We start from the raw sequence: 15,410 nt of genomic DNA, 5'->3' as shown, positions 1-15,410 counted from the left end.
AAACACACATCCGTCCATACATCCCTACATCTGTACATCCATCCATCCGTCCGTCCATCCAATCATCCGTCCATCCATCCACACAAGCATCCATCCATCCATCCATCCATCCATCCATCCATCCATCCATCCACACAAGCATTCATCCATCCATCCATCCACACAAGCATCCATCCATCCATCCATCCATCCATCCATCCAACCATCCATCCATCCATCCATCCACACAAGCATCCATCCATCCATCCATCCATCCACACATCCACCCACCCATACAAGCATACATCCATCCATGTATGGATGCTGCCCACTTTTAGATAGATAGATAGATAGATAGATAGATAGATTCAACTTTATTGTCATTACTCAGTACAAGTACATGGCAACGAAATGCAGTTAGCATCTACCAGAAGTGCAAATAGTAGCAAATAGTGCAAAAAGAGACTGTGCAATAGTGCAACATTATAGTATATAGAATAAATTACTTATAGATATGCAAAAAATAGATTATAGGTGTGTAGATATATACATGAACATGTTGGAGATGTACACTGTATTGAATAACTGTTGCGATGTGTTATGTGTTATTTACATGGCAGAGCTGTTTACATATCCTATAAATACTCTTGTATTTACATTACAAGAGCTGTTTGATTATTTGTACCACCTGGGACTTCATACAGGTAACAGGGCGCTTATTCATTCTCACCACTTCCTTGACTCTGTCCGGTTCCCTCTCTCAGAGGGCATCACCACCTGTACTTCTGATTAGTGGTCAGTGTGATGAGGTTTTGTTTTGTTCTTTTCTTTGGTCCTCGTCTGAACTCCGGGCACACACTGAGGTGGTTTAGGTGAACTCTCCTCCCACCCCCACCGAGATTCGGCGCGCTTGCTGAGCGGCTGTTGCTGGTAGCTGCTGAACGCTACACCTCAGTTTTGTGGGTTTATTCTTATTAAATATGCAACTTCTAACTGTCTTACAGGGATCAACCTTGTAACTGCTAACGGCGCGGACCTGTGCAGCAGCACCGTGAAGCAGGACGTCATGCAGATGATGATGCCGTTTCAATTTCATCTTAAATCCCCAAGTTCTGTCCATGACATCTTGGCAAATACTGTTTTTCTTAAAGATGTTTATATAGCTTATTAACGTAAACTGGAGCAAATCCACGAAGGTTCTGGACCGAGTTTGTGGAAACCGGTTTGGGGGCTGTTGATTTTCAGCATTTGTTAGCACTGTTAGCCTAGCAGCTCCATTTCTAAACTAAAGACGCAAAGCTTGGACACTGAATGTTTAGGCACGTGTTCTGGCTGATCGACTGCATTTGGGGCTGTGTGAAAAAAGGAAGCCCACCTATTTTTCAAAATTCTTCCACAATTCAGTGGTTAAGACGTAAACAGAGCAGTTCAGAGCAGTTTGGTGAGAAACAATCTGTTCTAGACAAACTTATTATGAAAGGTTTTGATCTAAAACGCATTTTTAAACTCCATTTATGGTGAAGGAACTCATGCAGGACCTAGTGAGACAAAGACTCGTGTAGGTTCTCTGGTGGTTCTGGATGGTAAATAAAGTGTCTATATCTGTGTTGTAGTCATGGCGACGCCTGGTTCCCATGACCACCACTGGAAAGACGCCTGAACCGCTTCAGTCCAAACTGCTCTGAATGGCTCTGATTACACCTCACAGAGTTCTGGGTGGACTCCTCTTTAAGGAAGACCGCAGTGACCTGTGAGTGAGATTGGTGCCACTTACTGCCGTCACTGACGGAGTTGAAGCTGCTCTTCTTGCTGCTCCTCTTGCTGCTCCTCCAGGTGTCGTTGCCGCTGTCCCTCTGTGGCTCCTGCGGTCTGAAGGGCAGCTTCTTCTTGCTCTTGCGCGTGCTGATGCGTATGATCTCGCGCACCAGCCGGCACTCTGCCTCCTGCTCCTTGATGTTGTGCTCCTGAACGATGTCGGAGATGAGCTGGCTGATCTCCTGAGAGCGCTTCAGGAACATGGAGTCCGAGGTGCACTTCGCCAGCTCGTTGATCTCAAACTCGGAGAAAACCTCCAGGAGCTTCCGGGTGATGAGCGAGTCCACGTCCTCGTCCAGGTCTCCGTAAACTAAGTGCTCGTCCTGCAGGCTGTCGAAGCGGATGCTGCTGCTCGGGTAGGTGGGACTGTCTGGCTCGGTTCTGGAGGGGCTGAATGAGACCTGCTCACGCTCCTCCTTGATAACTGATGTGTCCACTTTAACTCCTCCAATACGGAGGTCGGGATAGAAGCCGTTCCCGTCCGGCACTGAGGACACACCCCTCGCGGCTTCCACGTCGTCTCCTGAGCTCTCGCCGGACGGCAGGCAGGGCAGACGCCTGCAGACCCGGTACAGCCCGCAGGTCAGCACGCTGCACACCAGCGTCCTGCAGCCGCTCAGTGAGACGCAGGGAGCGCAGACACAGGAACCAGACGTGGGCTCTGCTTTTGCGGGCAGGAACACGACTGTCTCTGGCTCGGCGGTGTTCCCGTTTGCGTCCTTGTGCCGGATTTTGTGGAGCGCTCCGGGGGGGTGGCTCTCGGGCTCGACCGGGTCGACGCAGCGCTCCTGATATGGCCTGGTCTGCATGGGGGGCGTCTCCCACCTCTCAGAGCCTTGCTCACTGTTCCACATACTGCAGCCGAGTCAGGGTCTACCAAAGAGAGACACCTTATAAAGGACAACTCTACCACATTCTCAGAATTCCTGCATAATTAGACGAATAAGATGCAAGTCGTTCGGAGCGGTTTGGTATGAAATTCTCTGTTCTACAGTCAGAGCTGTTCACAGTGGTGGTGATGGGAACCAGGCGTCCCTCTAAAAGCTCCTACAGAAAGTTCCTACATGAACTGGTTAAGAATGTTTTCCTTTATTAGAAAGTCTTGCATTAATGTGTGACAGCATTTAAATGATTAATTATATATGACTAACGTATGAAAGATTAAAGCACTGTACGTGCTTTGCTTTAACATTATAAATGTAAATATGATTAATAATAAAGTATAATTATATTTCTATAATAACAATAATGTTAATGAAAGTTTAAACATATATAACAATTCAAGTTGTGTAATTTTTGAATGAGTAGCAAATTAAGTCATTAACGAAACACAATCAATGCAGATTCTACAGTCGTTATTTGTGTTCTCTCCTTTGTAGGAAGTGTTTTTAAACCCATTCTGAAGGTAAAGACACTGAGGCAGAACATTTTCTCAGACTTACGGTTCTTTTACCATCACATACAGAAAACAGCTGAGCCTCAGCGACTCACTGCTAACCACTCGACCTCTCCGTCACACACTGAGCTTAAAATACGGAAAGTTCTAACAGGTTTAAAGTTCCACTGCAGGTCGAGCCGCACCCGATTTGATCTGACCGATAAACTATCAACAGAAACCCCCCCCCAACACACACACACACACACACACACACACACACACACACACACACACACACACACACACACACACCCAACACACACACACACACACACACACACACACAATCACTCATCCCACCAACACACACACACACACACACACACACACACACACACACACAACACACACACACACACACACACAACACACACACACACACACACACACACAATCACTCATCCCCCCAACACACACACACACACACACACCCCCAACACACACACACACACACAATCACTCATCCCCCCAACACACACACACACACACACACACACACACACACCCCCAACACACACACACACACCCAACACACACACACACACAATCACTCATCCCCCCAACACACACACACACACACCCCCAACACACACACACAATCACTCATCCCCCCAACACACACACACACACACACACACCCCCAACACACACACACAATCACTCATCCCCCCAACACACACACACACCCCCAACACACACACACACACCCCCAACACACACACACACAATCACTCATCCCCCCAACACACACACACACACACACACACACACACACACACACACACCCAACACACACACACACACACAATCACTCATCCCCCCAACACACACACACACACACCCCCAACACACACACACACAATCACTCATCCCCCCAACACACACACACACACACCCCCAACACACACACACACCCCCAACACACACACCCAATCACTCATCCCCCCAACACACACACACACACACCCAACACACACACACAATCACTCATCCCCCCAACACACACACACACACCCAACACACACACACACACACCCCCAACACACACACACACAATCACTCATCCCCCAACACACACACACACACACAATCACTCATCCCCCCAACACACACACACACACACACACACACACACACACACCCCCAACACACACACACTCACTCATCCCCCCAACACACACACACACACACACACCCCCAACACACACTCACTCATCCCCCCAACACACACACACACACACACACACACACCCCCAACACACACACACACACACCCCCAACACACACACACACACACACACACAATCACTCATCCCCCCAACACACACACACACACACACACCCAACACACACACACACACACACAATCACTCATCCCCCCAACACACACACACACACACCCAACACACACACACACACACACACACACAATCACTCATCCCCCCAACACACACACACACACACACACACACACCCCCAACACACACACACACACACACCCAACACACACACACAATCACTCATCCCCCCAACACACACACACACACACCCCCAACACACACACACACACAATCACTCATCCCCCCAACACACACACACACACACACCCCCAACACACACACACACACAATCACTCATCCCCCCAACACACACACACACACCCCCACACACCCCCAACACACACACACACACACACAATCACTCATCCCCCCAACACACACACACACACACACCCCCAACACACACACACACACACACACACCCAACACACACACACAATCACTCATCCCCCCAACACACACACAATCACTCACCCCCCCAACACACACACACACACAATCACTCACTCACCCCCCCAACACACACACACACACACCCCCAACACACACACACACACACCCAACACACACACACAATCACTCATCCCCCAACACACACACACACAATCACTCACCCCCCCAACACACACACACACACACACACAATCACTCATCCCCCCAACACACACACACACCCCCAACACACACACACACACACACACACACACCCAACACACACACACACTCACTCACCCCCCCAACACACACACACAATCACTCACCCCCCCAACACACACACACACACACACAATCACTCATCCCCCCAACACACACACACAATCACTCACCCCCCCAACACACACACTCACTCACCCCCCCAACACACACTCACTCACTCACCCCCCAACACACACACACACACACTCACTCACTCACCCCCCAACACACACACACACACTCACTCACTCACCCCCCCAACACACACACACACACACACACACAATCACTCATCCCCCCAACACACACACACAATCACTCACCCCCCCAACACACACACACACACACACAATCACTCATCCCCCCAACACACACACAATCACTCACCCCCCCAACACACACACTCACTCACCCCCCCAACACACACTCACTCACTCACCCCCCAACACACACACACACACACACTCACTCACCCCCCAACACACACACACACACTCACTCACTCACCCCCCCAACACACACACACACACACACACAATCACTCATCCCCCCAACACACACACACAATCACTCACCCCAACACACACACAATCACTCACCCCCCAACACACACACACACACACACACCCCAACACACACACACACACAATCACTCATCCCCCAACACAAACACACACTCACTCACTCAGCCCCCAACACACACACACACACACACACACTCACTCACTCACCCCCCCAACACACACAAACACACACAAACAATCACTCATCCCCCCAACACACACACACACACACAATCACTCATCCCCCCAACACACACACACAATCACTCACCCCCCCAACACACACACACACACACAATCACTCATCCCCCCAACACACACACACAATCACTCACCCCCCCAACACACACACACACACAATCACTCATCCCCCCAACACACACACACAATCACTCACCCCCCCCAACACACACACACAATCACTCACCCCCCCAACACACACACACAATCACTCACCCCCCCAACACACACACTCACTCACTCACCCCCCCAACACACACACTCACTCACTCACCCCCCCAACACACACACACACTCACTCACTCACCCCCCAACACACACACACACACACACTCACTCACTCACCCCCCCAACACACACACACACACTCACTCATTCACCCCCCCAACACACACACACACACACACACACACTCACTCACCCCCCCAACACACACACACACACTCACTCACTCACCCCCCCAACACACACACACACTCACTCACCCCCCCAACACACACACACACACACACTCACTCACCCCCCCAACACACACACACACACTCACTCACCCCCCCAACACACACACACACTCACTCACCCCCCCAACACACACACACACTCACTCACCCCCCCAACACACACACACACACACACACACTCACCCCCCAACACACACACACACACACTCAGTCACCCCCCCAACACACACACACACTCACTCACCCCCCCAACACACACACACACACACACACACACACACACACACAATCACTCATCCCCCCAACACACACACACACACACACACACACAACCACCCCCCACCTCCACACATATACACAACCACCCCCCCACCTCCACACACACACACAACCACGGCCCCCACCTCCACACACAACCACCCCCCCACCTCCACACACACACACGCCCCCCACCTCCACACAAACACACAACCACCCCCCCACCTCCACACAACCACGCCCCCCACCTCCACACACACACACAACCACGCACCCCACCTGCACACACACACACACAACCACGCCCCCCACCTCCACACACACACAACCACTCATCCCCCCAACACACACACACACTCACTCACCCCCAACACACACACACACACACACTCACCCCCCCAACACACACACACACACACACACAATCACTCACCCCCCCAACACACACACACACACACAATCACTCACCCCCCAACACACACACACACAATCACTCATCCCCCCAACACACACACACACAATCACTCATCCCCCCAACACACACACACACACACACACACACACACACACACATCACTCATCCCCCCAAAACACACACACACACAACCACCCCCCCACCTCCACACATATACACAACCACCCCCCCCACCTCCACACACACACACAACCACGCCCCCCACCTCCACACACACACACAACCATGCCCCCCACCTCCACACACACACACAACCATGCCCCCCACCTCCACACACAACCACCCCCCCACCTCCACACACATCCGGCTTCTCGTATGAATTTTCCATTCCACCTTAAACCTTAATGGGTCGCTCTCAGGAGCTCAGTGAATTCCAGCGTGGTACCGTGATCGGACGCCACCTGTGCAGCAAGTCCAGTCGTGAAATTTCCTCACTACTAAATATTCCACAGTCCACTGTCAGTGGGATTATAACAAAGGGGAAGCGATTGGGAACGACAGCAGCTCAGCCACGAAGTGGTCGGCCACGTAAAATGACAGAGCGGTCAGCGGATGCTGAGGGGCATAGTGTGCAGAGGTCACCGACTTTCTGCAGAGTCAATCACTACAGACCTCCAAACTTCATGTGGCCTTCAGATCAGCTCAAGAACAGCGTAGAGAGTTTCATGGAATGGGTTTCCATGGCCAAGCAGCTGCATCCAAGCCTTACATCACCAAGCGCAATGCAAAGCGTGGAATGCAGTGGAGTAAAGCGCCGCCACTGGACTCTAGAGCAGTGGAGACGAGTTCTCTGGAGTGACCAATCACGCTTCTCCGTTTTTTGGACAATTTCATGCTCCCAACTTTGTGGGAAGTTTGGGGACGGCCCCTTCCTGCTCCAACATGACTGCTCACCAGTGCACAAAGCAGGTCCATAAAGACGTGGATGAGCCAGTTTGGTGTGGAACAACTTGACTGGCCTGCACAGAGTCCTGACCTCAACCCCATAGAACACCTTTGGGATGAATTAGAGTGGAGACTGTGAGCCAGACCTTCTCGTCCAACATCAGTGTCTGACCTCACAAATGCGCTTCTGGAAGAACGGTCAGAAATTCCCATAAACACACTCCTAACCCTTGTGGAAAGCCTTCCCAGAAGAGCTGAAGCTGTTATAGCTGCAAAGGGTGGGCCGACATCATATTAAACCCTATGGATCAAGAATGGGATGTCACTCAAGTTCATATGCGTGTGAAGCCAGACGAGCGAATACTTTTGGAAATATAGTGTGTATATATACACACCACCTTCATGAATCATTCAGTCTGTTTGTACATACATACAACACTAAATAAAAAGAGAAAATGTAGGATATGAGCCCTTTAAGCACTTTCTAACCAGCTTCTTCAAAAGTTCAGGCCAAATTATTAACTTACTAAAAACAAACTTCCAGACAGATTAAAGCCGATTATTGAGCTAAATTATAAGCGGTTTACATTTAGCAGAGACTGTATAAGAACATTATATATTCAAATTCAGAGCACAGCTTGGAGAAAAGCTCGTAAGCAGGACTGAAAAAAGTTTTGGAGGCTGAGTTTCGATTTTGATTCAACCTTTAGCCTTAAAAAGCAAACACGACGAGCTGGAGGCGCAGAAACCTTAAACCCCACAGGCTGGACAACAACACTAAGTTAAGACATAACAGGTTTGGCCCTCGGACACTGCGGGGTTGTCCGGCTCTAAGTGACCGTAGGAGCGACTTCAGATTCTTTAAATACACGCGCGAGGCTGAAGTCGGCTTGTTTTTAGGAATTTTCCGTTCCACCTTAAATGGTGCAGCAGTTACAGTCTGTTGCCTCAGGTCTGCAGTCAGGCGCCAGACTGTAACTGTTGCAACTTTTAAGGTGGAACGGAAAATTCCAAAAACAAGTAAAGTTTACGGCAGAAAATAAATAAATTGTTTATTCGACCACAACCAGGCGCGTTTAACAGCACTGACCTCGCACTGACCTCACTTCCCAGACTTTATTCACGGCATATGGGAGAAATGTGGAAGTCTGCTGTGTTTGGGAAAAGCTTCCGGAAGTCCAGCGTTTTCCCTCCGCACGAAGTTTGACCTGAAAACCAGTTATTCCCAAAAACTCATCTGGACGCCACCTAATCAATCACCAATCGGTCAGTTTGACTAATCCGTGTGGAAGGAAATAAAGAGGCGTCCTGATCGGACAGCTGTCTCCTCCTCTTATGGCTGCTACCTGAGGCCGCAGGTACGTCCTTCACGGTGACGTCATGTGGACACTCATTCACGATTATTTCACCAATAACAGCTTTAAACCGCGTTATATTTGATCGATGCGGCGGAGACAAAGCCGAGGGCTGTAAAACTGCGTTTAAAACGCGGACACACTTTAAAACGCCCTGATTTGATCCCAGTGTTTAGGCGGCGGATCCTTAACGCTAGATGGCGCTAATGTGCTTCAGCTGGAGCTCAAAGAATGATGCTCCTAACAAACTTAAAGACTCTCACAGGGACGCAAAGATAACGGGAAAAGGGGAATTCCACCCATTTTCCAAAGTTTCCTGCTCAGCTCAGTGGCTGAGATGAAACAGTAATTTAGAGTGACGGGAACCAGACGTCGCCATGACAACACAAATACCGCCATACTGAACAGATAAATATTAATATAGCATTGTATAGAAAAGTAAATGCTTTCTCGTAAAAGGGGAAATTTAAAGTTCAGAATAAGTAAACAGCTGGGATGTAATCAGAGCCGTTTGGTGTGAAATTCTCTGTTCCGGAGTCAGAGCTGCTCACAGTGGTGATGGGAACCAGACGTCCCTCTAAAAGCTCCTACAGAAAGTTCCTACATGAACTGGTTCTGAATTCACTGCCTGATGACTGAGACGCTGTTTTATGAGAGTTTAGAGAACTTCAACTCCATTCATGGTGGAGGGAGACATGCAGGGCGCTGTGCGGCAAAATAGTCCCCAAAGAAAACTCATTCCAGATTTTCCACTATTTTCCATCATCAACATTCCATATAAGCTCAGAAGACTCATGTAGGTTCTCTGGTGGTTCTGGATGGTAAGTAAAGTGTCTATATCTGTGTTGTAGTCATGGCGACACCTGGTTCCCATCACCACCACTGTAAAGACATCTGAACCATTATGAGGGAAAAAGCAGGTTAAAGAACCCCGTTAACTTTTTCATAATTGTGCATCTTATCCTCAAGATCTAAAACACCAGTTAAAAAGGTACCAAGCGGGTTTCTCAGTTCTGAATTAAATTTGCATAGAAAAGACTCACAGGTCATAAAGGGCAGTCACTACACATCAAGTCACTTGATCAAACACCATTTAATGAAATTTGAGGCAAACAGTTACATAACAAAACAGGAAAAAGCTGTACAAGGACAAAGGTTCAATACTTTTAAGACCACCCACACAGACCCCATACCTGTCCAGGTAGGACCTACAGCAAGTCCTCAGCTCACCTCCAGCACTCACTGACTCCACACTGACAGTCATGGCTTCCTGTGGAAGGAGACCCACAGTGGTCATTTAGAGGGGTTTGAGAGTTGGTGGTGGACGGTAGAAATGTGGTCTCTGGTTGATCTTTGTTGGTAAGAAACTGCTCCAGGATAGTAACCGTGTCTGAATGAACTGGCTGCAGGAACCTGACGGGAATCAGATACTTTACTGCTCAGGAACCTTCGGCTGTAGCCGTTAAAGTCTGAAGTGCCTTCCTTCCCAGGTGGAACATTCCAGACACCTCTTTGAGATGATCGGTAAGGCTCTGAAACTGGCTTCATACTGCCAACCCCCCCACGCTGCTGAGAACTTGATCCAGATGATGAATGGGTAGTGCAGCTTGATTGGTTTCTACCATTCCATGCTGAAGGTACAGAACTGCTGGGAAGAGTTTGTCTGTAGTGGTTTTGGATGATCTCCGCAGGGTAAGGAGCATTTTCACGGACCACGTAGACACGTGAACTAGCTGCTTTATCCTGGAGGTGATAAAACAGCCGTGCGGTGCGGCTTGACTGGACATCATGGTGTTGAAAGGGCACAATATCCTGATTAGTGTCTCCAGGTAACAACCGGTTTCCACTCCAGGCCTGTAACACAGGACTGTTCGGAGCAGACACAGTCTTGCCAACACCACCATCGTTGGTCTGAACTGCACTCGTGAAGACAGTTGTGACTGAAGACCTGCTTAGAGAGAAGTTCTGGTTAAACTGGCTTGGTGCAAATTGTAAAATGGTGTCAGAGGAGCCGTCTGGCCAGACTGAATCTTCCCTATATCTGGAACATCTTCTGATGGACCCTCGTCCATAAACTTTTGGGATATCAAAGTTGCATGTAGAGCTTTCAGGAATCCCAAACCGTACCTGAGGATCTTTATTTGGCTTTTGGATGGAGTATACAGGGGCTGGTTTTTGGTCCTTATATCCAGCACGTCGATCCCCAGAAGTTTCCCTGGCTGAATGATCAAGTGCTCCACTCTGGAAGGAGTTAGAGGAGGTACTGCCTGATCGGACATTTGCAGAACGCCACCTAATTTGATTGACTTTGCTTGGCTTAGAGCCATTACTGATAACTGGATGTTGATTAGGCTTCTTATGAGAACCTTGAGAACCTCCACCTTCCTGTAATATAATAATGCCTCCAGAACTGACAACTGATGGTTTAGCCATGCTGGACCAAGATTTGGCCCCATATGACTTCCTCTGCTGAAAACTGGGGTTGTTTTGGTTCACAGAATGTTCTGTAGCACCACTTGCACGTAAGCCAGATCTGCTAACACTAGTGTGGATGTTCTTGGAGATGCTTGCACTTTGGTAGGAAGAGACGGGTCCATGCAGAGGAGAGGACGGGCCAAATCTGGATGCCACAGATCTACTGTAGGTGTCTTGACTTTGTATTGGGCCATAGGAGCTGAAGGCTTTTGGAGAACTTCCTGCAAGGCCTTCTGAATGTAAGAAAACAAAGTTTACTAGATGAACAATCACAGTTCTACTGATTTTAAGCTATACAAGTGATTAAGATGTAAACACACAACTGAAACAAGGTCTTTGGAGGTGGTGGGAACCAGACGTCCCCCTCTAAAAGCTCCTACAGAAAGTTCCTACATGAACTGGTTCTGAATTCACTGCCTGATGACTGAGACGCTGTTTTATGAGAGTTTAGAGAACTTCAACCCCATTCATGGTGGAGGGAGACATGCAGGGCGCTGTGCGGCAAAATAGTCCCCAAAGAAAACTCATTATTCCAGATTTTCCACTGTTTTCCATCATCAACATTCCATATAAGCTCAGAAGACTCGTGTAGGTTCTCTGGTGGTTCTGGATGGTAAATAAAGTGTCTATATCTGTGTTGTAGTCATGGCGACGCCTGGTTCCCATCACCACCACTGTAAAGACGTCTGAACCATTTCACACCAAACTGCTCTGAATCTCTCTGATTACATCTCACACACTGGATTATGGAGGAGTTTCTGTAAAATCTGAAGGGGCATAAAGTGCTTGTTTACAGTTACATACCTGCATAATTTTGAGAGCAGCTCACGTGAGAGAAAACCAAACCAAGAAATAACCTGTAAAGAAGTTAAAGACAAAGTCAAACCAAATCAAAACACTTCCAACACTAATCATCTGCCCAGCTTACCATAAACAGACCACCGCAGACATGATGACCCCCACAGAGAACACAAAGTCTCAGCAAGTGCTCATAGTGGTCCAGACTTATCTACTCAACAGCAACAGGAGTTTAAAAACTGAGCTTGTACTAATCAGCCAATCAGAGAGCAGGGCTGATTGCAGCTGATTAGCATCATTGTTGTCATGTGACACATGGATGAAGATCACATGACCACCTGGCCAAGTCAGATTGCCATTTGGGAATAATTCTGGAGTTTGGATTTTGGAGATATTTAGGATTTTATCCCTTTGAACATTTTCTGATTATTACAGCTGTTAGAACTGACCAAGTTTCACAGCTAATGTTTTGAAGTGGTTAATTTCTGACTTCAGGTGTCCACTGGAGCCCCCTAGTGGCCCAAAGAACACCTGTACATGCAGCAGAGAAACTCTTAAATTACAGCGCTGCAAATGTAGTATTTGGACTAGTAAAGGCCAGCAAGAAATAAACGACTAACGTAAACAACGTTACGTTAACAAAAAATAAATTAGCATGTATCTTTATGTGTGAGATACATTTCAAATAATTCCAAGCCATTCCAAAATGTACATTAAATAAACAAAAACAAATGAAGAAATTATATATATATATATATATATATATATATATATATATATGTGATTAATACATTTTACATTTCAAGAAGGAGTTCTTTTCCGACCTTGTTGTGGACTTTTACACATACTAGAAAATCAATGCTATTTTCTTTTATTCCACAAGTGAAAATGTTTTTTGTTACATTTCTGATGTTATTCTTTTCCAAACTCTGTTATATCAAAATAGTTAAAAATGCATTTCCTGTGTTTTGGAGTGAATCTCGCAAATGAATTTCTCTCTGAATGTTGATGGAGTTTATATTGCTATCAGCTACACATCAGAGCAACCTTTAATGTGTTGATGTAATCAGCTGGACGGTGACAGTGTCCTTTAAAGGTCAGCGAATGGGGCCTTGAGATTGAATATGAACCCTAACCCTACACGGTCACCTTTAAAAAACTGACCCCATTCTCCATCCATACACGAAGCTTCAGCTCATCATCAATAACTTCATTCCAGGAAAACACCAGCATTGATATGAGCTTCAGCTCAACACTCAGCATCGCTGACATTTAAGATTAGAGTCTCTGACAGTTTAGAAAAAGAAAACAAATTAACTGTGTTGATCCACCTCAACCTCTTGCAAAAGGGTGTAAGCAAAAGAATGTAAGTTGCTCCTGAGTGTCTGTCCACCCCCCAGCTGCATTGTTGTGCAGGGGACATGAATAAGGTTGTTAACACCTTAGCAAATTTGCATGCAGCCTTTTGTGCTGTGGGGGATGAATAGGTGACTGCTTCACCTATTTTGTTCACAAGAAACAAAATGCAGAGAAGGTTCACCACTCAACAGGCATTGGAACGGATCCTGAGTAACACCAACCCTTGTGACTCAGATGGAGAAGACATAGTCCTTCAACCGGATTCGGACTCTGAGCTGTCTTCAGGTTAGATTTCTCAAATTACCTATTTCCATTTTCTGACTATCTTTTTTATTTAGAACCAAAACTAAATGTTTAATTTTTAATTATTTATCTTGCAGATGAGGAAACTCCTCCTCTACCAAAAAAGAGAGCTCGGTTGGCGAGTGAGCCGACAGAGACCGCAAAAGATGGTACAGTGTGGCGTGAAGAACAAGTGGGGAAACGTCTCCATTTCACCCCAATAGAACCGTACCCTACAGATGGAGAGCCAAGAGCTAGTGTCCGGAGTCGCCTTCAGAGCTTCCTCTGTTTTATCACTCTTGACATGCTTCGTAGCATTCAAGAATGGACGACACAACATGCACGTCACATGGAGCAGGTGGATTGGTTCATGGATCTCCCAGAACTAATGGCATTTATTTCAGTCATTATCTTGAGGGGGGTGACCAAGGTTCCATCACTACGTGACAGCTGGTCAGCAAACCTTGCAAACCCAAGGATCATTGCAACTATGGCCCGAAACCGCTTCCAAGACATCATGCAACACCTACGCTTTGATGACATGTTCACACGCAGTGAGCGAGCGGAGACCGATAAGTTTGCTGCAATCTCTGATGTGTGGAGATCATTTGTCACCAACTGCATCGCATCCTACAGCCCTGGTCGACACATCACTATTGATGAACAGCTTTTCCCGTCAAAGACTCACTGCTGTTTTCTGCAATACAGTGCAGCAAAACCAGACAAGTTTGGTATTAAGTTTTGGGTGGCTTGCGACTTGAAATCAAAGTACATCTGTAATGTCCTCCCATATCTTGGCAAGGACCCCAGTCGTCCCAACGGGGAGAGACTGTCCGAGACTGTAGTGATGAGGCTGATGGAACCATTCATGGACAAGGACAGAACTGTAACCACGGACAATTTCTTTACATCACTCTCACTTGCACAACGACTGCTTAGCCGGAAAACCACTATCCTCGGCACAGTCAACAAGAGTCGCCAGGAAATTCCT

General features: G+C 47.6%; 2 protein-coding genes across 5 annotated transcripts in view; both read right to left on the bottom strand.

Moving 5' to 3' along the window:
* Positions 1 to 9,569, bottom strand: part of kdf1b (keratinocyte differentiation factor 1b) — a 13,534-nt gene extending 3,965 nt beyond the window's left edge. Inside the window, exons 1-2 of one of the 3 annotated variants that reach the window (XM_017688091.2) lie at positions 9,497 to 9,569; positions 1,754 to 2,667 (exon numbers count right to left, since the gene is read on the bottom strand). In XM_017688091.2, coding sequence (XP_017543580.1) covers positions 1,754 to 2,648 — 895 coding nt within the window. In that variant the 5' untranslated portion in view covers positions 2,649 to 2,667; positions 9,497 to 9,569. Of the gene's footprint in view, positions 1 to 1,753; positions 2,668 to 9,240; positions 9,477 to 9,496 lie in introns of those variants that run through there. The other 2 variants (XM_017688090.2, XM_017688089.2) reach the window with 2 other exon arrangements.
* Positions 9,570 to 10,579: 1,010 nt separating this feature from the next.
* On the bottom strand, positions 10,580 to 12,991 carry LOC108415113. Of its 2 annotated transcripts, none has more exons than XM_017688087.1 (3): positions 12,909 to 12,991; positions 12,785 to 12,837; positions 10,580 to 12,213 (listed from the first exon to the last, which is right to left on the bottom strand). In XM_017688087.1, the coding sequence occupies exons 1-3, from the start codon at positions 12,929 to 12,931 to the stop codon at positions 10,799 to 10,801; spliced, it is 1,491 nt and encodes a 496-aa protein (XP_017543576.1). In that variant the 5' UTR covers positions 12,932 to 12,991; the 3' UTR covers positions 10,580 to 10,798. The 2 variants fall into 2 exon arrangements, with proteins under 2 accessions (XP_017543576.1, XP_017543577.1); XM_017688088.1 differs by having other exon boundaries at positions 10,580 to 12,210.
* Positions 12,992 to 15,410: the final 2,419 nt, after the last annotated feature.

The sequence above is a fragment of the Pygocentrus nattereri genome, chromosome 1, assembly GCF_015220715.1.
Source record: "Pygocentrus nattereri isolate fPygNat1 chromosome 1, fPygNat1.pri, whole genome shotgun sequence".
NCBI lineage: Eukaryota > Metazoa > Chordata > Actinopteri > Characiformes > Serrasalmidae > Pygocentrus > Pygocentrus nattereri.
Note: the sequence above shows the minus strand (reverse complement) of the source record. Positions and strands in the feature narration are given on the sequence as shown.